General features: G+C 37.2%; 1 protein-coding gene across 2 annotated transcripts in view; it reads left to right on the forward strand.

Annotated features, from left to right (window-relative positions):
- Positions 1 to 24,172, forward strand: part of klf8 (Kruppel like factor 8) — a gene marked incomplete at its 5' end in the record, with an annotated part of 61,875 nt that extends 37,703 nt beyond the window's left edge. Inside the window, 5 exons of one of the 2 annotated variants that reach the window (XM_084138247.1) lie at positions 1,203 to 1,307; positions 12,865 to 13,321; positions 18,137 to 18,248; positions 20,056 to 20,198; positions 21,329 to 22,619. In XM_084138247.1, coding sequence (XP_083994373.1) covers positions 1,203 to 1,307; positions 12,865 to 13,321; positions 18,137 to 18,248; positions 20,056 to 20,198; positions 21,329 to 21,510 — 999 coding nt within the window. In that variant the 3' untranslated portion in view covers positions 21,511 to 22,619. Of the gene's footprint in view, positions 1 to 1,202; positions 1,308 to 12,864; positions 13,322 to 18,136; positions 18,249 to 20,055; positions 20,199 to 21,328 lie in introns of both variants that reach the window. The other variant, XM_084138248.1, reaches the window with a different exon arrangement.
- Positions 24,173 to 25,334: the final 1,162 nt, after the last annotated feature.

A 25,334-nucleotide genomic window follows, 5' to 3' on the forward strand; every position in this document is an offset into this window, starting at 1 on the left:
AAAATGTGTTGTGCAAGATCCTATCCCCTGCAGAGACCCATTCCCCTTGGACACCAAACCGATTTCATTGGCTAAGACAACTTTTTATAGGTACATTATTCAGTGCCTAATTAGAAATAATACTGTGTATTTAGGTTTAATCTTAAAAACAATTTCCCCTTTCGTTGTGGTTCTAGTTTACTTCAGCAAATGACAGCCTATCATTCATAACATTTTTCTTAAATGTGGCAATTAAAGTCACTGGCCATGTGCGAGTACCACAATTTTATTTACTCACCAAAGCCACTTAGTGAGTACTTTTTGGACCCTGTTTACAGACATTCTACTCTCATTCAGTTTGAATAAAGCATTTGTTGTCCAGCTATCTCAGACATTATTAGCCATCAGAAGACATTTTGTTCACCGTGCACGGGTTTGCTGTGTGTCAGTGCCAGGTTGAGAGGAGGGGCACATTGAGGACGGCCACACCCCAGCTTATGGGGGGGCCACACCTCTTTGTGGAATCCACTGCAGCTGGGTCACATGACCCCCACTCCCACCCCCATGCCTAAGCATTACCACATTTCTCCCTCTCTCTCCACTAATACTGCTGCTCTACTCTGTGAGACAGGCCTCTTTCCCTTGCTATTCGGTCTTAAAGAACTGGGTGTGACTGCTCTGCTTGAAGAGGGAGGCGACACAGGATTGCTGACTACTCCTCCCTGCTTGTTCAGTTGTTCTTTCTCTCATCTTGTCTTTCTCCAGCTGGTCAGTCTTTAGAACCATCTCTTGAACCATTAGAACATTTTTTTTTGCCTTTCTCTTCCTTGATGTCTTCCCTTTTCTGAGATTCTCACTCCATTTTCAGACATCCCCCCACATCTGATTGACCTGTACTTGATTTCCAATCATCTCTTTTGTTCCTTGATGTCTCTGTGTCCTCCTCCCCCAACTAACTTTAGCTTAAAAGAGAGTAACTATCTTCTAACTCTTCTCACATCAGTCTATTGAGGCTAATGGATTCTCTCTCTCTATAGCCTCTGTGACCTCCTGTTAACTTTTCTTCCTTTTTGGATAACTCAGGTAATTTTGTTCAAGCAAATTGTAGGTTTTTACAAATCTGTTCAGAGGTTAGCATTCTGCTAACTTCTCAGAACTGTTGGTAAAACTACATCTCAATGCTCTGATTAGCCCTTAAGTGTTCTCTGTTTTTTCCTTTGCAGTGTCAGACGAGTCCGAAGAAATCCACTGCAGCCACTTCTGAGCCTGTTGAAGAGATGCCATCCATACAAATCAAGTCTGAGCCAGAGGAGGTGGAGTGTATGGTGGTGAGTGAGCTTTTGTAATTTGGTGTATGTATGTGTGCAGCGTTTGAACTTCATAGTGGGAGAGTCCTGGGAGAGTATGAAGCCTAGAGTTATTGGAAAGGGGTGTGGTTGCAGTGTCATGAGAATGAAGTCAGTGGTCCTCAGGGTTCCTCTAGACTGGGAGAACTTGGATCTCCTCTCTCAAGATAAGGCCAGGGCATAATCTAAATGTTAGGCCAATGTTTACTTTATACTACAAATGCATTTAATATTAGTTTTACATAATGATTGTCTGGATTATGTGATTTGTACATTCAGTAGTTGAAGTCACAATGAAATGGAAGATTTCTGAAATATGAGTGAAACGGATCATAAAAAAAGAAAAAAAAGTAGGGTGTGGTTCTATCTATCGGTTGTTGATTGGATGGAAGCAATTAAATGGTTAACTGTTAATCGACAGACTGATTAATGCTATCATTTAAAGGAATTGTTCACCCAAAAATTTTAATGATCATAATGATCTGCATCATTATGATGACATTATAAAAATAAAATGCAGTTCATGATCCATTTAAGTGAAATATATTTGTATAATAATATATATGTGTGTGTGTGTATATATATATATATATATATATATATATATATATATATATATGTGTGTGTGTGTGTGTGTGTGTGTGTGTGTATATATATATATATATATATATATATATATATATATATATATATATTCACGTATTTATTCCTTTTATATAAATATGAATTCACAGAAGTGCTCCAGGTGCATGATGTGACAATGTTTAAATCCTCATGCTCTGAAAAACTAATTTTGGTATTTTTAATGGGTCACAGACTCTTATTCATACTAATTGAATTTAATTCTAATTTAACTAAATCTTGTCGGTTAGCAGTTAATGATTGGTTAAGGAGCATTGGTATAAAAAAACTAAATAAAAATCCCTTTTGAGACTGATCTGAATGCAAGCATGGAATCGATTGTAGGAAAGGAGGTTCGGAGGATAAAAGGTTTATGCGGACTAAATGATTGGAGAAGTCCGCTATACGTCACTAGAGGGAAGTTGTTTCACCATATTTTTTAAATGAAAAATTATGTGGTAAAATAAAAAGATAAAAACATTAAACATGCATAAATTAATCATTCACAATAAAATCAGTGATATGCATTTAGACAATATATATATAGGGTAATTTTTATTTTATTTTAAATATATAGCTTATAGGCATCTTTTGCATATATGCTTTGAAAAAATAGCATTTTCTCTTCTGGGAAAACAGACCAAAAATGTTTTGTCCAATCAAAAAATAAAAGAAATCGCACAATGCTCCTGGTGAAGAACCACTAAATTAGGTGCTGTCTGAGTGAGATGCAAGATGACCAGCCATAGAATTTTGTGTGATGTTTACTTTCTACCATGAACCTTGCAAACTTTAACTCTTGACTTTCTCGGAAAAGCTCATACTAGCTGCCTTGCAACATAACACAACTTTGTTTTCCCTGTAAACCAATACAGACCCGTGCACCCTGACTCCCGGAAATTGTGCGAAGTCAGCGAATCAAATTGAATTTGTGTTTTTGTAAAGCACTTCCTGTTTTGTGTTGAAAATGCAGCAGAAATGCATACCATAGACTAGCAAGAGAGTAGGAAAGACATAAATACAGCTCCACCTATCAGTATTCCTTAGAACAATGTTTGGGAACTTGGAAGGTCTTCCATTACTAAATATATGAGAGAGCATGAGGAAATGAAAGAGTGATCATTAACTGGCATTCCCTCTGCTGTGTGGTATCTTATAGGCCAAAGTTCCACATAAGGAAGCATTACCTAATATTTTTACATGCCAGTTCTCTTACCCTCCACTTTTTGGTGGTTTCTCTCAGTACCTTTCCATTTCTGTCCTTCTATCTTTTCTTCCAAGTCTCGCCAAAGCCCTAATAGGATATATCGAGGGAGGCTTCCGTTCTACTGTAGTCATGGCAACGAGGCTCTGGCGGGAGTTGGAACGACTGTGATGTAGCCTCCCCAATACCCCTTCGCCTGAACACACACAGACACACTACCCCACCCCCTCACAACACTCCCACTCCTTAAGCCGTAAGACACACATGGAACACCACATACCTGCAGGGGTACAGACATGCTCACATCCACATACGCCATACATGCCCGTCATGCACACGCTCACTCTGGAACTAACGGGAGCACTCATGCAAAAAGATGTGCTCCACACCCTTTTATCCTCATCCTCTTCACACACACATATACACACACAGCCTTCTCTGTGTCTAATGTGCTTTTACCCAGCCAGCACTTCATAAAGACTCGACTCACTACTAGTGTTTATTATAGAACAGCTTTGCCACTGGTGAAAAATTTGTGAAAAAAATCCAATGGGGAAAAATCCAAGTCAGCTGCTGATCTTGATTGAGTTTTTCAGTTTGGGCAAAAAGTACCTTGTAGCTTCCGTTAAGATCTGTTGTCCATTTCACATGCGCTATCTGATACGCCCATGCGGTTGTGAAAGGGAAGTTAGGGGCTTGCAGTCGGTTGCCAGGTATTTCAGGTATTCTTGTGCTCAAACACATAACCGGTTGTCTATCAAATAAATCTCCGTAAACAATATAATATTGTAAACCGGTAGGCTGGTGAGGCCCAGGGTGGGTTGTATTGTTTGTGGGAGTTAGGGATGTCAATTTACATAAATTCCCATAATCGATTGTTGTTTAAATTAAAGGGTTAGTTCACCCAAAAATGCCGTTACAAACCCGGAAGACCTTCGTTCATCTTCGGAACACAAATGGAAGATATTTTTGCTTTCTGATCCCTCCATAGACAGCAACAGCACTGCAACTTTCAAGGCCCAGAAAGGTAGTAAATACATAGTTAAAATAGTCCATGTGACTACAGTGGTTCAAATGTAATGAAGCAACGAGAATACTTTTTGTGTGCAAAAAAACAAACAAAAATAACGACTTTATTCAACAATTTCTTCTTTTCTGTGTCAGATCTCCTACGCTATTCGCATAGTAAACAAAGTGCAGCGCTTCCGGTTTCTACGCAAGAACGGCGCCTCACTATTGGCCGAAGCTGGTCACGTGAGCACCACGACACATGCGTGTGATGCTGAAACGGGAGCTAGCCAATAACGAGCCGGCTTTCTGATGTAGAACTCGGAAGCGCTGCACTGTTTACACTACGTCAACACAGTAGGAAAATGACGTGGAAGAGTAGAGATTGTTGAATAAAGTTGTATTTTGTTTTTTTTGCGCACAAAAATATTCCCATCGCTTCTTAACATTACATTTGAACCACTGTAGTCACATAGACTATTTTAATGATGTCTTTTCTACCTTTCTGGGCCTTGAAAGTTGCAATGATGCTGCTTATCAACGGATTTCATCTTCATTTGTGTTCTGAAGATGAACGAAGGTCTTACGGGTTTGGAATGACATGAGGGTGAGTAATTAATGACAGAATTTTGATTTTTGGGTGAACTAACCCTTTAATGATCAATTAATTGATTAAACGTTAACCATAACCTCTTAAATTCGAAGCAGGAGGCGCTTCTAAGTTATCATGTTACTTAACAACTACTTGCTTAACCAACACAAAATGTGTTGTTTCAAAGCTTAGAAGCTTGGCTTTATAGTGATAATAGGGAATATGTTTCAACACTGCACATTTGCTGTATTTTAGAAGTGCTCTAAAAATAACTGCTTTACATGAAAATTTGATATATAAAATCATAGTACATAACAGATTGGCTTGTCATATTGTTGAAAAGGTCTCAACTAGCAGAATAGAATGACATATTTGTTTTATTTAGACTACTGAGATTAATGACTCTATTTGCTGATGCAGCTTTGTTTTTATGCCTAAAAAACTTAGCATAGTGCAACACCAACTGTCATGTTTGCCTTTGTTTAGGTTTTGTTTCATTTTGGACTTTTAGTTTGCTTGTCTTTGTTCCCATGTTCTCGCTCATCATTAGTTACTATGGTTTTTGATTAAGTTCTCACACCTGTTTGATATTGAGTTTATTTTGTGTATACAGTATATGCCCTCTGTTTCAGTTCCTTAGTATATTCAGTTCCTCCAGGTATTGTATTAAAGCTACTCTACTATTTGAATGTAAAGTTTTGGGGTTTACAGCTGTAACTGCTTACAAGTGTAAATCCTGAAATGTTTTGCTCATTCAGGAGATTAAAATAGCTGCTTTAATATATATTTATTCAGCTGTATGATCCAACAGCTGAAGTCACAACCACATTCTAACTTACCATAGCGTTAACCATAGCAACAGTGTCGAACATGGCGGCGGTGTCCATAAAACCGCAAAGTTTTACCATGATTGACAGTGCGTAATTAAATAAATTAGTCCAATCGATGCGCGTTCTTTAGATATTTTCAATAACCAGCAACAACGTTTAATACTTTGTATCCAGTTGCAGAGAGTACGTTTGAGCCGCGCGCCTCGCAGCCACTGCAGCTCAAAAAAAAAAAAAAAAGGTGCTGTATGTAAAAAAAATCACACTTTAGATGGGGCTCGATATTTTTATAATACGGCTGATTTTCAGCATGCCCTGGAGCCGCCATCATTGGGGAACATAATTATCTCAACGAATCGACGCATTCCATGCAAACCGACTAATTTACTTAATCGACATAATTAATTGCGTTGACGCGTCATTCCAGCCCTATATACATCTTTATTTTCCGAGGCAGGAATGCAAATAGTTGCTTCAACATGCTAGATAACTGATAATTGATTAGTAACCGAAACAGAACACCAGAAACTCATGTTTACAGTTTCAGCCTCTCTTTTGCTCTACCAGTTTGTTCTGCTTTTCTACATTGTGAGAAACATGGATCAATGTTCTCTGCGCTGCCAGCCTTTACCATAAGCAGTTCCTCTTCTGTCCTCGTTCATATGCTTTCAATACTTTCTCACTGGACTACTCGGCTCACTTTGGATCTTTGTGTGTCCTTGATATTGTTTTTTGATTTGTTTATACTGCAGTATATCCACGGCGAGATTTAAAAAATCTGACACCCAGCAGAAAATTATAGCATACACTTGAAAGTGTGTAACTTATGGACACTTCCATTGTAGTTAGATTTGTTGATTATAATGGTAACAATTTTGTTTTGACACGTCATGCCATACTGCGCCATAGTGTAACCTGTGTAACCAGTTGTTTACTGTTGCCAGTTATGTTGCGACTTGGCACGTTAATATGGAGTGTGTGACTAACTATGCTTGTATCAGGTGTTTTATAATGGCCTCAAACATGGCTTATCTACTCTGTCTGATATTCAGAATATGTTGCTGTTTTTAAGTCGCTAGATAAAAAAAAAAAAACTGTGGTTACTGGTTATGTTTGTTATATATATGAAAAAATACAGTTAACATGATACCAAAAAATCCTGGTATAAATCATTTTAGATTTTGGTCATATTCATACCTTAATTATAATTATTACACTTGGGACCTTAACCTAATGTCTCTGTGAAGTTGTCTGTTTAATATAATATTATATATATATATATATATATATATATATATATATATATATATATATATATATATATATATATGTAACTTCACAGAGACAACACCTCAAATGTTTTGTAAGCAGTTTGTTAACAATGTTGATTTGTGAAGAACCCGTATGATGTGTCGTTTGTTTCTCACAATTAGTTTACGTTTTTGTCTGCTTTCGGTTAACGCAATCCAGACGTATAATTAATATGAAATAGTAAAAACATCACACAGATCAAACACAATTGGTTTTGATAATGACAGCCACAAGGCTCGTCTTTATCACAACACTCACTCGCCGCCTCAGGCCGAGACCGTTTCCTACAACTGCTAATAGATATTGAACACACTCAATTATTATCCCACACAGCGCTAGTGATAATTGGGTCACTTATGGATGTCGTTCAACTGACTCCATCGACACATCTTTATGGGATTTCTTTAGGTTTGAGCAATGGAAAACAACAAGAAGAAAGGTGGAGTGGATAAAGGGTGGGGATGCAGCGAGGTAGCAGGGTGGAGAACCATAGAGAGACTGAGAGAAAGGTGGGCGGGATTGGGAGAGGAAAAATGAGTCAGCTGATATACCTCCCAGTTTCCATGACAACCGGAGGCCTTTCCCACCCACTCTCCCCTTATTCTCTGCTTCGCTCCCACCCCGGCCCACTCGCTCTCGTTTTCTCTCATTCGTTTCCTCCTAACACCTCCAGTTACACAACTCAGCTGTACAACCTCTGTCTGTACCTGGGTGGATGACATGACATGCAATTCTACCTGTCCATGATGTCACATACTAATAAAAATTATACCTTTATGTTGTTCCTCTGACAAGATATTATTACAGCATACCATAGCTGTAGTTGGTGTATGAAGACCTCTACTTCAAATTTTTATCTAAACATCAAAATTGTCATATGGTGTGACTGTCCGGGTATGTGTGACCTTACTAATATGACAATATATCTCAGCAAAGTATAAATAATTGGTAGATTTACAGTTTAAGTAACAGAATTAGGCATTTTTAATGGACACAGAAAGTGTTGATGTCTGTGCATGATTTTCAAGCAAGTTCTGGCCAAATACATTTTGTCCGTAAAATGGGTGTCATATGGTGTGACACTGCAATCTATATTTTGAACGGGCAATAATTTGGACATCATTATGTTGAAGAGGTCCACACTCAACCAGAAAGTTGTAGTGTCATCTCTGGAGTGGTTTGGAAGGTCAAGAGGTGAGTTCTGACTTTTACATTTTTAATTAAAAAGCTCTGTATCTGATATGATCACTAGTGGTCAATGTTTTGTGTCTTATGGTGTGACATTATTTACATAAAAAATGAAACACTTTTTTACAATTTTTACTTATTAATTCTTAAAAATCATTGCTGCCATGTGGCAATTTACATGCTAAGTGTAAGCTAGATGTTTTTAGATAACCAAGAGATTAGCTTAACTGAACAAAACATCATATGGTGTGACACTGTATCATACACTGGTCTGACCGTTTTTAACACCATATGATATATTTGTCACACAATATTACATACACTTTTTTTAATGATAAATAAATAAATTCAAAACATATTGAATGAATTTAATGGTGAACATTAAATTACCCATACAATTAATGTATTCCCTTTTCAATTTTATACTTAATTTAACCATGTTTCATCATGTTTGCCATGCTTTGCATATTAAAATATGCAATTTTTTTTTTTTTTTTTTTTTTGTCTGTGCCAGGCAGAAATGTCAAGTAAAGAGAGGACACAAAAATACAGGGAAAGACTCTGCTGACCATACAAGAGGAGAGGAGGTCCTGAGGGAAAGGAGGAAAAAGTAAAGAGATCATGCCAGTTCACACAGAACAGACACCTTCTATAGGGTTTGGAATCTGATCTAAATTATTAACTGTCCATACTGAGTATCGCAGCTGTTCATATCCAGATTTGTGTCAGATTTGATATCCGATTGGAGCAAAGATCTTTTACAGTGAAGATTGGTAATTGTTTTTCTTATCCAGCACATATCACCAGTGGGGTTCCACAAGGGTCCATTGTGGGCCCTGTCTTGTTTTCATTATATGGGCCTATGCTTCCCTTGGGAATGATATTTTTTTTAAATACAGTATTTCTTACCATCTTTGCCTTTAAGACCTAATTGTAATGTTTCTTGTGCAACACTCCGTAGGTTTCTGGTTTTTCATATGCTGTTTTTGTTTGTTTTTATTTCTTATTATTGCTTTATGTACTTGGCATGTACAGCACTTTGGAGTTACTGTGTTCCTGTAAAGTACTCTATATATAAATAAATAAATAAATAAATAAATGCAATAGAATGTGTGACCCGTGTCGTCTTCTGTAATATCTGCATTGGTTTCTATGGGTATATGCCAAAAACAACAACAGCAACGTAGAGGGGTTTGCAGTAGTTTGCAAATAGTTTTTTTGTCTTATATACAACATGAAAGTAGCTGTGTTTCCATTACCCTTCAAATTGAGCTAATTGAAATTGCGAATTGAAAATACGCCCAATTTAAACACGTCAATTTTGCAAAAACTCCTATTGCAAAAAATAAGTATATTCATAGCCTCATAAATTTCATACGATCAAAAACACTTCACACTGTCAGTCCAAATCTGATCACCTCGGTATTGTTTTAATTTACATCTCATTCCCTTCACCCCTCTTCCCCGATCTCTCCACATGTTGAAACGACCTGAAGTTCACCCAAAAAGCTGTATGGTTTAATGTGAACAATTATCAAACACTATACAACTAATTGTAGACCAACATTTGACTAATTGTAGATTGATAATATTTTTACTGTTTAACAATTATAGTCGTTGTTAAGAACACACACTCTCTTCTAATTTTAAAATGTTCATGTTAAAGGTTCTTGACGTGAGATGGTTGATTTACTCATATTTCTGAGTTTCTTAAATAACATTTTAAAAGTTTTAAAACAATGTTAGTATGTTTGATGATTTTTCTTATTAATGTTAACTGGATTGAAGTAATTGAATGTTGAATGCATATAAAACACTTTTTTGAATTGACAAATGTGATATGCTGTGGATCATCATATAGTGTGACACTAATTGGTGTGACATTCAGAATTGTCACAATAAAAAGCCTTTTTTTGTTGTAAATCATAAAAAAAGTAAATGGAACACAAGAGAAACAGTATCAGCAAGAGTCACAAGCATTTTGATAGATTTAAAACAGGGATAACATAATTAGTCTAAAATATCTGGAAAGGCTGAGGAGAGATGTATTACTTTGCATGATGATTGCATGAATACAAAATCTTACGAATCTGCACAAAAAAAGTTAAATCTTTAGATAGCAATGATAAAGATTTATGGTGAAGTTAGTTACTTAGGGAGAGTATATCCCATTTTCATTTTATATAGAATTACTTTTATGTCACACCATATGACAATTTTAGGGACAAATGCATCAAATTGGTGAATAAATCCAATTTGCAATACAAAATCTAAAAGACCACATATATTTTTGGAAATTCAAGAGTCAGTACAACACAACTCAATATTTTATTTAAGCCTAATATTTGAATTAAAAAAATATATACAGTATATGTTTTTTTGTTTTGTTTTTGTCAACCACCCACCTGTCTTTTTTATTGCTTTTTATTGTTGGACGTCATGACAATTTGCCATGCAGCTTATTTGAAAAGCCAGGCATCTTTATCACTTTGTGTGGATGCCACAGGTCGAAAGACCTTATTAAAGACGAATAATGTAGTTTCTGTGACTCAAGTGGAACCTAGCAGAATTACACAAATGGCATATTTTCAAACAACCTTGCAAGCGCTCCTTTCGCACAGGTAAAAAAAAAGTAGGCTACTTTCAATAAAGGTCCAGTATATTCTGAATACTTTTAGCTGTGTTGCTATATGTCATATAAGTAAACAATTGAGAAGGCTAAGGCTAACACTATAAACTGGTACATTGGTCTTTCTGAATGAGTACATGATTATACTGTATGGTACTGAAGCGTCCATTGAAGTGCGTTGGATTGCAATGCCCCATTTGCTTTGACATTTTCAAAATCTGTTTAATTTTAGCTTGCACTTCTGTAACCAAAGTTGAATGTCTTTTCCCATGTAATGCGTCAGCTTTGGTCCCACACTAGCTAAACACCCTCTGGCTCTTCCTGCTACAGTAGCCAAGCCTCAAACTATATTGGTTGAGCTGGAAAGAGATTGGCAGATCTGAGCAGACCGCTCTCATTGTGTTTGGGAGGCTCAATGTTTATACTTTTGGGGGAGATAAGCCCATCTAAAAGTAGTCAATGAACAATAAACTGGGTTAAGAGAATGTATTTTGACATAAAACTTACATGTGTCATACAATCTTACATGCGTCACCTTTAAATTACAACAAATTGACAAAAACTTTATTATTAAGTAGGGATGCACGATATATCGGCCACCATATCTGTATCGGGCGATATATGTTCATTTTTGATGTTATCGTTAACTGCCCGATAAGAAGATTTGGAGGGAAAAAATAAAGAAATAATAGATTATTTCCTTCGGTTTGTCATGATGGATTTGGAATCACTTGAATATAAGATGCATGTGCAGCGCAAGTCTATCATATAGGCTATATTATACTATATTAAAAATTATAATATTATAATTGTGTGCTTTGGACATGGCTTTTAATGGTGAGACTTTTGTTTTTGTAATCAGGCTCTCAAGGATTATATGAAAATTTGTATTTAGATTTGTCTGATACACAATGATGAAGTGACGTTTCACTCATAGTTACCACAGGCAGAAAACAAAAGAATAGAAAGTATCATCAGCAAAACTTGAAATGGCTCAGTGATTTACTGCAGAGAAGTACTGAAGCAATCAAATATTACTGTCACTGTCACTAGATGGTGGATCTGGTGAAGAAGCTGTCAGCGATTAAAATATTGATTTTGAAGATGTTGAAAATGGTGGTTTTGAGAATATGTTTGAGATCGTGAATATGAGCTAGATGCTGAATACAGGAATGAGCTCTGACGAGGACAGTGATGATAGTATAAAACATATGCTCAAACTGAACCCTTCCAAGCTCCAAAAGGTAGCAAAATATGCTTTATTTTATTATTCTGTAATTGTTACTATAATATCAGGAGAGTTTTATATTATCGCATCAGGTAGAGACCCAAAAATACCCAAATATTAATAATGATTGGCGAAACATTCATGCATTTAAGGGTTAAAAAGTAGACTGCTGCCATTAGGGAAAATATTAGGCTGAGAAATGTTTAATTAATGCCTATGAAAATAAAAACTATTTTGAATAGTCTGAATAGTGTTTTTGCCTATTTACATCCCTAGAATTGCCATAGACAAACATTTGAAGAAGGGAACTGAGCTATGTCTTGAGACCAGAATATCATATATACCCAGAAACGGCAAAACAATATGCTTAAAGCCACTCAGAACACCTTAGCAACCACATAGCAATGCCCTGACAACCACTTATGAATTCCTAGCATCATGGCAGCAAGTTTTGCACAAATAAGCACCACAAGTTTAGCGTTTAGCGTTGACTGTCCCCTTGCTGGCGCTAAAAACACACTAACATCTCTGTTTGCATGAGGCATCATTCAAGAATTGCTTTCAAATGTTCCATTTGTTTTATTGCCTTTACCAAAAGAGGTTTGTTATGAGTCTTACTGCAGAGGGAGTTTAGTGGGTGGAGCTTGTGCACATACACACACAGATCTTTGCTTTGACTATGTGTGTATAAATGGGAGTGTCGACGTTTGGCTGTGTTGAGCTGGACTCGTGCCAGTTTCAGGCCTTCTCCTCTGCCCAATGTGGCCAGCCATTGTCCCTGTGTTTTGTGGAGCTTCTGCTCTGTACCCTCCCTTTCCTTTCCGTCCCTCCTAATCTCCTTCCTCACCTCGTTTGCTCTTCCATATTCCTTCCTTATCTCCCTTATACCCTAGTTTTCTTTAAATCTTCTTCTATTTTTCTGCCTCTACAGAAAGAAGAGCCATTAGACGATTGTCCTGAGCCCACAGACCTCAAAATCAAATCCTCCCCCCCTCCGCTCTGTGACATCAGCGCCCGACACAACGATGACGACCAGACGGAACCCGTGGACCTGTCTCTCAACAAGCCCCGCCCCTCCCTCCCGGTAGCCACGACGACCTCCACCCCTGCAAACCCGACTCTCCAGAACATAAGCGCCACCATCCCGGCGGTGCTGTCAGCGGGCTCCATACTGGCGTCCACGCAAGGGGTCGGAGGTCAACAGATCCTCCATGTCATCCACACCATACCCTCTGTGAGCATGCCCAGTAAGATGGGGCAGCTGCAGACCATCCCCGTGGTGGTGCAATCCTTACCGGTGGTCTATACAACCGTACCCACGGATGGAGTGGCCACCGCCGCCATCACTGTACCTCTCATCGGGAGCGACGGCCGGTCGGAAGGATCAGGTGAGATGGCCGTGCGCTCTGACCTTTGAACTGAAAGAGATATAGAATGAGCATAAAACCTCATACATCTATACAATAGCTACAGTAGTAGTACAGTGTAGTAGCTTTTAAGTAAGAGTCATCAATGGTAAAAGTCAGTGTAAAAACCTTTTCATGTGTGCAATGATTATAAATGCAAATATTTCTCAAAAATGCGTGTGTATTTATATATACAAAATAATTATATACATTACACAAATACATTTTTATTATGTAAACACAAACATTTATTTTGAATGCGATTAATCACGATTAATTTTTGCACAGCCCTAGCTGATTTGCTGATGACATGCCTTGAAATCCGAGCAGTTTAATAATAGTTTTTTTCAGTCAGTAATATTCTTTTTTGTTTTTATTTGTTTGTTACCAGAACTGTGAATCGATCAAATATTTAATTAAACTGAAATATAAAATATTAATTAATAATATACAAAGTATAATATTATTAAATATTTACCTTTTATTTATCATAATATTTTCATAGTTTAAACATTTTAGTTTATTTTTTAAGGAAAAACAATATGCACTCTACCATATTAAAATAAAAGTATTAATTGTAATAATATTTCACAATATTACTGTTAAGAAAACAAAAAAACATAAAAGGACCCCAAACTTTTTAACAGCTGTGTATACTGTAATTAAATCTGCATTAATTCAATGATAAAACTTTCCCTACACTTTATAGATGTAATCTTACATCAGTTCCAATCATCTCTGAAGGTTCAGATCAGTTTTTTAGAAACTATAGAGAACAGAATCCAGAAGTTATAATGTCAAATTTAATGAATCTGTTAATGCTGGTAAAAATAGTGTTAAAGGAGTAGTAGTTCACCCAAAAACAAAAATCTGTCATCATTTACTCACCCTCATGTTGTTCCAAACCTGCAGGAAAGATTTTCATTTTTGGGTGAACTATCCCTTTAATTACCTTTTTAACTGCATCATTAACTTTAACAGCTCTCGTTCTTGCTGTTTTGTTGACATCTTAAATTAAAAATCTAATCATTTGTCATTTGACAGGCTCCTATAAGTCTAATTTTCCAATCATTATAATTTTTTTTGAAATCCTCAAAACCACTTAAGGACCAGTTAAGGAATCCAAATCACATTCATTCCTATTCAGTAGAGTGACATGCTCTCGCAAGTGCAAGTTTTTTGTTGTCATGCGTTAAGTTGGTCAAAAGTAATGCAAATATGAGCCTGGGACGAATCTTGTCTCCTCTATTTGAAGATCAGTTACTGCTGATCTTCTCTCCTTTAGCTCTACCCGTTTCCTTTAGGTGGTCACACCCTTGGTCTCGCCCTCTTACAGTTTCGTGCCATTGCTGTTTAGTTATCTGTATTCAGGCATAGCTTCTTCCCACACATATGGATGTGTGTATAAAAGACACAAAAGAGGATTTCAGGGTGAGGCAGAAACAAGCTTAAACTTTTAATTAAAGGAGATAATAAAAAAAAATTGGCCTTTATTTAAAAGGAATACAGGTTGCTAAGTAACAAGTACAGGCCGTGTTACAGTTTCACTCACAAAAAGGTTTTTCTGAGGTTTCTGATTGAAAAAAGCTTTTTTGTTTAAAAGAGACATTGGAACATGGACTTGTTTCATCATCTTTTGACATAGCATTTAACTTTTAAGAAGGACAAATTATAAAACTTTACCACAGTTTCCCCTCAAATGCCATAGTTACAATGGTACAAAATTACATTTCATATTTGAAATCACCAATGAAATCTGACGATCTTATACATTTAGATTCTAAATGCTCAAATCATGACCAAAAACTGGATTTTTTAGAATGGTCCAGTCAATGCACATGTGCGTCTCAGAACACTGACTGTTTTTATAGAACCAAAAGCAATAACTTTACCAAATGCCGATTGGTTCTTTTATTTAGAAGGTGGGATTTTTCCACCTTATTGCGCGTTGCACGTTCTCCATTCATAGTGATATGAGTGCACTGTCTTTGTATCAATAAAGTCTTTGGGGATTTCAAACAAATCCCTTAGACTAAGTATTAAACCGTAATATATTTTTTTGAAAGAACCTATGCTTCACCCCTCTTTTTGAGGTGATGTAACCCAAGGCCAAGAATGGTAACCCATACTCTGAATTTGTCCTCTGAATTTAACCCATTCAAGTAAGTGAACAGTACTCACATTAGAAGCAGTAAGTAGGGAACACACACACACACACACACACACACACACACACTGAGCAGTGGGCAGCCATTTTGCTGCGGCACCCGGGGAGGGATTGGGGTTTAGGTGCCTTGAGAATCGAGCCCGCAACCTTCGGATTACCAGTCTGACTCTTTATCCACGACTGCCCCATTTTCTTAAGAGTGAAATGGTTTGTTCCGCCTAGGTCTTTTCCTTCCCATTCCCCTTTTAATTTCAGGGCTTTCAGCCTCCCCTGAAAGACACCATGCAGGTCCTGGACCGTAATAAGAACATTAAAACACACCAAAAATGAATAAAATTTGCTGAATGTTTTTTAATGGGAGAACCCCACCCAAACAACACTATGGAAAAAAATGCTAATGCTTGTTTAACACACTGATTCAACCCCAAATTTTAAACTCAGGGAGGAGTTGTGTTTGGCTCCTTTTGTTTTCGGTTATTAACTTTGTATGTAGCTCTTTGAAACCAAGTAATGTAATGGAGAGATTTTGAAGGTCAGTAAATTGTGTTATTTGGGTGGGGATCATCTTCAAAGAAACCATAATGTAGATCAGTTTCTTTTGGATTCAATTTATGGGAAAACTACCGAGGTGGAGGACTCAGCATGCTTTATTGAACAGGCCCATAACACCCCATGTTGTCTCCAATGAGAGGCTGTAGATTAAGTATCTCTGTAGATGTTTTTTTCTTTCTTTCTTTTGAGTAACTTGGGACAATTGGGTTTAGGGAGAGTAGACAATTAATGAATGGGCAGCACCCTTCCCCCTTTCATTTAGAAGATAATCTTTGCAAACTCCTGGGCATCTCCAAATCATCTCCTCTGTCTGTGGTTAAAGGTCATGTCAAGAGATATCAACCCAGTACTCAACTAGCCACACCCTGTGTCAACACTGAACATGAATTTAACTTGTATTCTTTTTTTTCTCTATTTCTTCATCCTGTGGACTCAAGAACTATCTGGTTGCCAAAAAACACAAAGAAGATGTTAGGTTCTGGAAGTGGTGATGTTTGAATTAAATTTTCGGCAGGAAAGCTTTTCTGTATTTGATTGAATTGCTTGTCCCAGTCCTTGACTCACACCTCATTTCAGTGGGAGGCTTTTTAAACGACCCAAACATGTGAACAGAACCGATAGATAAAGTTAAAGTTACAGCAGGAGCCCGCACCAAGCCCATTGAGTTTTAAAAGACACCCTAAAGCGTGCGGTGGGTTTGACGGGGGGTAATTGGGAATGAATAAGGGAAAGTCACGTGAGAGGAGACAATGCCTCCATCGCACTATAATTGGATGTGATTGGATATGATTGGTTCATGTAATAAATCCCGCCTCTTCGTTCGCGTTCGTGAATCAGTCTGAAGAACAAAATAATGATGTTAAAGCGATTAGTTCACTTCAGAATTAAAATTTCCTGATAATTTACTCAGCCCCATGTCATCCAAAATGTTTGTCTTTCTTTCTTCAGTCGAAAAGAAATTAAGGTTTAAGTGTATACAGAGCTTGATGACTGATGATTCGAAAGTTGACTATTAAACATCAGTTCACAAATGTTGTTTAAATTGTTACAGCCTTTAGTTGTTTTGGAATAAATGTTAAAATGCTTAAAAACATTAACTTGATGAGATTTATACTTGGTTTTAATAAATAGAATTAATTACATTATTGATAGATGGATGGATGGACGGACTGATGGATGGATGGATACAGTAAAAATGCTCATTGTTGTGTTTTACAAAAGTAAACGTAAGTTAATATGTAAAGGCCAAGGTTATTATAGTTAAATAAATCTTTTTTTAAAAAAAGTCAATATATTAATAACTATAATTTAAATGAAACTAACTGGTTAAGTAAGGCCAGTTTATGCTACCTCTAAGAAAAGAGAGTGAAAAGTCATTAAAAGTCTGTGTAAACACATCTTTTGTATATAGGTTTACACAATGTCCGCCTATGGTCTTCATTGGCTGCCCGTGAAACACATCTACTTTGACCCGTCCTCAAACACTACTGTTGTAGCTGAAGCCTGAAAGATTATGGTTCATGTCGACATGTCTTTCAAGAAGACACTGTTTTTCGTGCTGTGAAAGCAACAAAAAAAAGCACTTTCAAAGGATGACTCGCACTCGAATTGACACGGTAAAACTGACACCATTGTTACTGTTTGTGTCACTGCGTAAACAAGTGTTGAGGAAGAGCTGAAATTCAGATATGGATAGAGATGTTTTGTTTCAGACACGTGAGCGGTCGACCAATCACAACAGACTGGGCCATCTGACCACTAAGAGCAGAGTAGGCTCTCGGAAAGGATGAGGTTTAGAGAGACCGAATCATTTATCGAACGTTTCAGAAAAGTGGTGATGCAGCAATGAATATTCTGAGAAAATTAAACTGTTTTTTGACCTTGGATGCATGTAAACGTATTGTAGGAGAAAACAAAATTAGGAACCTTTAAAATGGTATAATAGTGGCACTTAAATAATATATAGTTATTGTCATTGAAAGGTTAAATACTTAAAAAATGTTGAAATTCATGTTGATTTTCCAATTCAGCATTTCACTCAAATTTCTTTTGTTTTCTTTTATATCATGTCATTTCAGTGCGTATAAAGCCAGGCTCAACCTCTCCAGTGGAGTTTCAGTCTGACAGTGATGCTGAAAGCGGAACAGAGTCTGGATCGGCCTCTTTCAGCACGCAAGGGATGGATCCCAGGTGAGAGAGATATCCCATATCCCATATACATCTGAATATCTCAATCCCGGGATATGTACAGTGTGTGCTAGAGAATCTGACATCCTGGTCTAATGGCATCACTGCACCACTCCTCTGGATGATTATGTAACCTTCAACACACTGGAGGCCCATGGCTCTTCTTTGCGTTGATTTTAAGCTGGATGCATCCTCTTCTGTTGGGTGTGTGTGTGTGTGTGTGTGTGTGTGTGTGTGTGTTGCTGGGCAGGGTTCTCTTCAAACTGGGTGTAAACAATGTTACATAACTTGCAATGTCGTCACACCTTTGAAAGAGGGAGTAAAATGCAAAGAAGGACAAACAGAAGTGGCAGGGTGACAGGGCAGGATGGAGAACAAGAGGGTCTTTTGCCAGTGTGTGTATAATTGTTCGGACATGCGGTCAGGTGATTGCTGGGAGAGAGAAATCCGATGGAAATGAGTTGGGTGGGGGGGGGGTGAACTGGTTTGCAGCCAGTGAGGGGAAAGGAAGAGGCTGAGAAAGAGAGAGGAAGGAAAGGAGGGGAGAAAGACATGGGCTGAAAAAAAACATGGCAGGGGGAGGGGGATTGGAGCAGGAAGGGAAAGGGAGAGAGATCGGCATTGAACTGGAAGCTCTCCAGCTGTATGGAATTTAGATACACACACACACGCGCACACACACACACACACTTGCTCTTTAGCTCTCCCTGCTGGCCAGTTAGGATTGTTGCACTAGGGGTCGTAATGGTGATATTTACATATATAACTGTGATGCAAGAATCATTTTAGGTAGTGTTTTATACAGCTAGGTTTATTTTATGCATTCATATAAATTAGAGGCACATATTTGATTACATCACTATTGGTTTTATCAAACCCCTTCTCAAGTTGTCAGATAAATGTGAACTCCCAAGCCAAACATGAAACTATGTAATGGCAAATAAAATACACAGTGCACTTCCTTATTTTTAGCATTTTTTTTATGGGGCTTTGTGCCTTTGTTTTCTATTAGAGCTGAGTCTATACAGAAGTAGTAGAAGGGGAAAGCGCCACAGGTCTAAAACACTGCACCTTGAAATGTTAACTAAAAACTAGTGAGATGTCAAGTTGATAAAAATTCCCTCAAGAAGGGGTGATTCATCTGGAGACTTGGTATTACCTTTCTGTGACACTCACCCTCCAGTTTCTTGTGACCAATATGTAATTAATTTCTGTAATTACAGCTATAATAACACTGTTGACCATTCCCTTGATTTGACTCACATTTTAACATAAATTATGTATTTGTAATCAAGTAAACCTAAGGCATCTGTCCAGAAAATGTTCATCTTGGAATATTACTAACAATATCAAAGTTATACGTACATTTACTATATAAAATCAGTAAAGATTTTACAGCAAAAAAAACAAAACAAAAAGGAACACGTGTACCGTAACCTGAAGGAGGATGTATTTAGAAATATACTAAAAGGCCTTTTAACTTGCTAAAAAAGTATACAATTAGACAAAGGCATGTTGTAGATTGTGAACAATAGATAATTTAGAGGCCTTAAAAATTTGAGCATCAAATATCATACTATTGGCTAAGAGTGTTGCAATAAAAGTTTTCATTGTATCACTGATCAAATTTGATCACTGTAATCCAAGTGATGGATTAATCTGTTTTATTCATGATCATGCTGAATGTTTGTACCTGCCTTCACATGCTCAAATGCGCTCTTAATCTTTAGATAATCCAGGGATAGGTTTGGTATGACTTGAATTGATCGCCACACCCTAATAGCGAAAACATTTCATTTTTTGTTCCTAGTATGAATACAGATGTGGACATCCAAGTTGACCCCGACTCGCCGGACATGAAGAGAAGACGTGTGCACATGTGCGATTATGACGGCTGCAACAAAGTCTACACCAAGAGCTCGCATCTGAAAGCCCACCGGAGAATACACACAGGTATGCCTTTTTTCTGCTGTTTTTCTGCTGTTTTTGGCACAATTGTAATTTATTTATAAAAATTCTAGAAATGATTTATGTTTTATCTATCTATCTATCTATCTATCTATCTATCTATCTATCTACATATATATATATATATATATATATATATTAGGGTTGTAATTTGGGGTCTGTAAGATATGTAAGTTTGAAATTAATGAATGCTTTTATTCAGCAATGATGCATTTAATTGATCAAAAGTGACAGTAAAGACATTTATGAAGTAAAAAAAAAAATCTATTTCACATAAATGCTGTTCTTTTAAACTCAAATAATTTTTTTTATCACAATATTAAACAGCTATTACAAAGTTAAAAGTCCCCCTGTAGTCAATAATTGTATCTCTTAAAACTCATCTCTGATCTCTAAAAATGCATATTTAAACTTTTTCCTTGAAAAAAAATGTCTTCATTCCTTAAAGTTACTTGAATGTAACTCTACACCCTTGACTCATTTAGTATACGCGGTTCTATGAATATGCAAATTAGCCCCGCCTCCACTCACTCACAGTAGCTCAGAGATCCACTCGTTGATGATCACAGGTTGACGTGATTGGTTACAAGGTAGTTTTGTGATGTTAGAAACACCAGCGATTTCAAACCGAGTTTTTGAGACTGTCTGTGGTCCACTGCAGTTTTAAGCAGAAAATACTCGATGGTGTTGACTTATGATTTTGCACACGGTTTGTCTTAAAGCATATTATAAACACCACATAGACATATAAACAAGATTAAAAGCTTGGTTTTCACCACAGGAGGACTTTAAGAAATGTTTCCTGATTACCAAATCAGCATATTAGAATCATTTCTGAAGGATCATATGACACTGAAGATGACTTTGCCATCACAAAAATACATTATAAATTATATTAAAATAGAATTTAAAATGTAATATTTCACAATATTACTGTTTTTACTGTCTTTTTGAGTAAATAAAAGCAGCGTTGGTGAGCATTAGACATCGACCCAAACTTTTAAACAGAAGTGTGTATATATTTCTATATATATATACATAAGTGTATATTTTTAAGTTTGTATTTATGTATATATATATCAGGCATTTTGATTGACGTGGTGATGCCTTTACAGGTGAAAAGCCGTATCAGTGCACATGGGAGGGCTGTACCTGGCGCTTTGCCCGATCGGACGAGCTGACGCGACACTTTCGCAAGCACACCGGCATCAAACCCTTTCGCTGCACCGACTGCGACCGCAGCTTCTCCCGCTCTGACCACCTGGCACTTCACCGACGGCGCCACGTCATGATGTGATGCATTTTTCCCGCCACCCTCCCCAGCCCTCACCTCCCTGCCTGCTCCTCAGGAGACATGCGCGCCCATCCGGGGAGTCCAAACGCTGTTGACGTCACCTCCTCAGTCTCCAGATAAGAACATGAGTTGGATATGGAGAAAGGGTGGCGCAATCATATAGGTTACCCCTCCTGGTCAGAACATGACTGCAGTTTTCAGCTAAGCTTCTAAAAGCCACAAACCACCCGTCCACTGGTGACCTCCACCTTCATCTAGTACAGATGTCTAGATGCATGCCTGATCATTAGCCAATACTTGAAGGGACTACAAGAAAGGCAAACCGCACGCAGCACTGCTATAAGCAGAGAGTGAAGACTGGGGAAGGTACCCCTTATTGAGAGTTGTTGTAAGTTAGAAAAAGATGAAAGTAAAGGATTTTATACAAGATGGTTTGGAAAAAGTAAAGTTATGTAATAAATGTAATCATTTTAATGAGATAGGAGGGTTGGAGATACATCTACAGCTGCCTTGTTGAATTCTTAAGTTTTATCCAAACTTTTTCTTGTCCTGAATTTGTATACACAAGCTCTACATGCATCTTAGGGCCTGTATGTTTCTGTGTGGATGGAAGTTAACGTAGAGCGCATTGTAAAGACAGCTGAAGATGTACCCTGTTTTACAGTTTTTTTTATTTGTTTTATTTAACAAATCAGTTTTTATATCTACCCTAACCCAAATGAGAAGTAGAGGCAGGGGGCTGACAAGACTGTGAATTTTTGTAAAATATTTTTCTTGATTAGTATCTGTTGTCTAAGCATCTTCCCAAAAATAGTTTGGCGCAAAAAAAAACACCAGTATTTCTTTTTGTTTTTTAAAAGACATTTTTATTGCCAATAATGGCATCTAACATAAACACCTTTTGATGGGTGTTAATCTAACCTTCAGATATTATTTCATAAGGCTGTGAAAAAAAAAAGTTTTAAAAAAAGCAACATAGCTGGCAGGGAAGGGGGGGGGGGGGGGGGGGGCTTACTAAAATTGGTATGTATGTGTGTATGTCTGTGTATAAGCACACTTGTTTGCATATTTGTAAAAAAAAGAGAAAAAAAAAGAAGAAAAAAAAAACATAATCAGAGATATAATAGTACAGATGTCTAGATGCATTGTTACTTCTAGCCCATCAGAGCCTTAATTGAAGTAAACGTGCAAATCTGATTTGCGCAACAGGGTTTCGGAGTTCCTCAGGGTTCGATACTGGGACCCCTATTTTTGTGAGGCACCCTGAAAATCCCTATTTGCACCTAGTTCACAGTGACAAACATGTCTTAACAGCTCCTGCCCTGATATGCATGATATGCAAAAATACCCCCTCAACCCCCCCAAAATATGTCGAAGTTATTGGACAGAGATATTATGAAAATGTTGGGCTGAGTCCATGTAAATCTGCGAGGAGAGGGTATCCTGGACACTTCTTCCCTCTAACTAGCACTCATTGCCATGGTCATTATTTCAATCGCTAGCATCTGATACTTAATCGCATTATGCGACATAAAGCGCATATGCCTTTTTTCAGAAGAAACGCTTGTTCGATTCCAGCCTTTGAGAGTTAAGTGCATGTCTGCAGCAGCTGCACGATATTTGGTTCAGAGAGCAATGTAGTCGTAAGATTTTGTATTGTTCTCTTGCTTCAACTCAAAGTTACTAAGCACATCTTTCTAGAAGAGTATATGCATTTGATTGCGATCCCTTTCTTTTTTTTAAATCTGTTCATAGACTTACAGACAATGAATAATTAAAGAGTTAATGTACATACTGTATATAATCTACAAAGTTCTTGAATAAATGTAACGGGTGGATTTCTATTTTTAACACTGACTAGATAATGTGAAATACTCGTTTTCTTTCTCTTTTTTGTTGTTTCTTTGAATCTTCTTTTTTTTTAATCCCTTGAAATGAGTCCCTAATGTGTTGTACACCCCTAAAGTGTTGCATGGAGAGTAGAGTTTTCTTTGTGAAGTCGGTGAGCATGTCAAAGCGTTGGTGCCCTGACAGATGTGGCCTATAAGCACTGATAATCCACATGAAATGTGTGCAACCATGGCCATTCGTAGCATATGCATGGCCTATTTATAACTACTACAAGACGTGCTGGTAAAACATGTACCTTCATACCATCCTAAATTGAAATTATTGTATTCCAAGATGGCGTAATGTTAGGAGTCAGCCTCTTATCAATGTTGAAGTGCCCACGACTGAATTTTGTGACATGCTTGTCTATCTAAAAGTATGTTTGCTTTCATTACTTGCATATGATTTGTTTAAAATAGTGTGCGACCTTGTGCTCAAATCATGAAAGAGTTTGGGTTTCGTGTGAGTGTATGTGTATGTGTGCAAGTGTGGTTATCATTAAATTCTCTTTTAAACTTTCAGAATCATAGGTATTTTATATTGAATGCAGTAACTTATGGGCCAGTACTATATTACTCAGTGCAATGCAGTTATCATTATAACAAAACAAGTAATTAATGTTATTTCTTTTGTATTTGTACAGAACAAGTCTGTAAAGATCAGCGAGGAAAACACAAGCTTTTTGATACTGTGAGAAATGGTGTTAAAAGTCAGTTTCCCTTGTACAGTTGTGATTACCCACTCCTTTTATAGAATAAAATGTTTTGGTGCAACACGGTGCGTTGTGTATTTTTTTAATAATAGTTTTATAATAGTATTTCCAACAAAAATGGACCCCATGCCCATTTCATTATGATACGTCTCTTAAAAATCACCCTATAATGAAAATTCTGTCATCTTTTACTCATCCTCAAGTTGTTCCAAACCTGTATGAGTTTCTTTCTTCTGTTAAACACATAAATAGATATTTTGAAGAATGTTGATAATCAGACAGTTGAAGGTACTCATTGACTTTCATAGTTTTTTTTTTTTTTTTTTTTCTACTATGGAAGCCTATAGAGTGGTTCAGGTATGACGTCACTTTATAGGCCAACCGGCAGTTAGCATCACGCTGGTTCCCTCGACAAAAACCCATAGACAGTACAAAAACCCAATAGTATTTTCCCATTGGCTTTTGGATTATCCCTAAAAACAAGCTCTGTGGTCAACAAAAGTTTATGATACTTGCACGTTTTGTCCATCAAGATAATTATCATAGATGAACACAACTTTTATGCATTTTGAAGCCAAAATGCGGTCGCCAGAAGTAAAAAGCTAAAGGTAGTGTATAAACGAACTACACCATGGTCCCACCGAATTCAACGTCACCACCACTAAGCTTCCGACAAATCTTTCAGTTTTTATCTACAAACATTTTCCCAGAACGTTTGAGTAAGAATAGTTTGTGGCATGATGACACCATGCACAGCTTCAAAAAAATCACGAGTTGGGTAATATTGATGTATTTTATGTTGTAGAATAAAACGTGAAAGTGAGAGAGTTTGTGTTCACCACAGACCTTATTTCAGCCATTTAACCAAAACCCCATTCAAAAAAAAACCCATTGACTTCTGAATGGAACCGGAAGTGCTAAAAAGTCCGCGTTTTGGCCTACAAAGTGATGTCATACCTGCTCCATGCACTCTATGGCTAATGTCAGCTGTCTGGTTCCCAACATTTTTTTAAATATCTTCTTTTGTGTTTAGCAGAAGAAAGAAACTCATACAGATTTGGAACAACATGAGGGTGAGTAAATGATGGCAGAATATTCATTTGTGGGTGAACTGCCCCTTTAAAGGTGACTAATTTATTAAGACGAAAGTATGACGTGTTCCTGGATCAACATCCTTGATTTAGGATTACCGGTATGACTGTTTGGCAAAATCAAGTCCCTCACT

The sequence above is a fragment of the Abramis brama genome (genome assembly GCF_963993115.1).
Source record: "Abramis brama genome assembly, chromosome: 15".
NCBI classification, from domain to species: Eukaryota; Metazoa; Chordata; class Actinopteri; order Cypriniformes; family Leuciscidae; genus Abramis; species Abramis brama.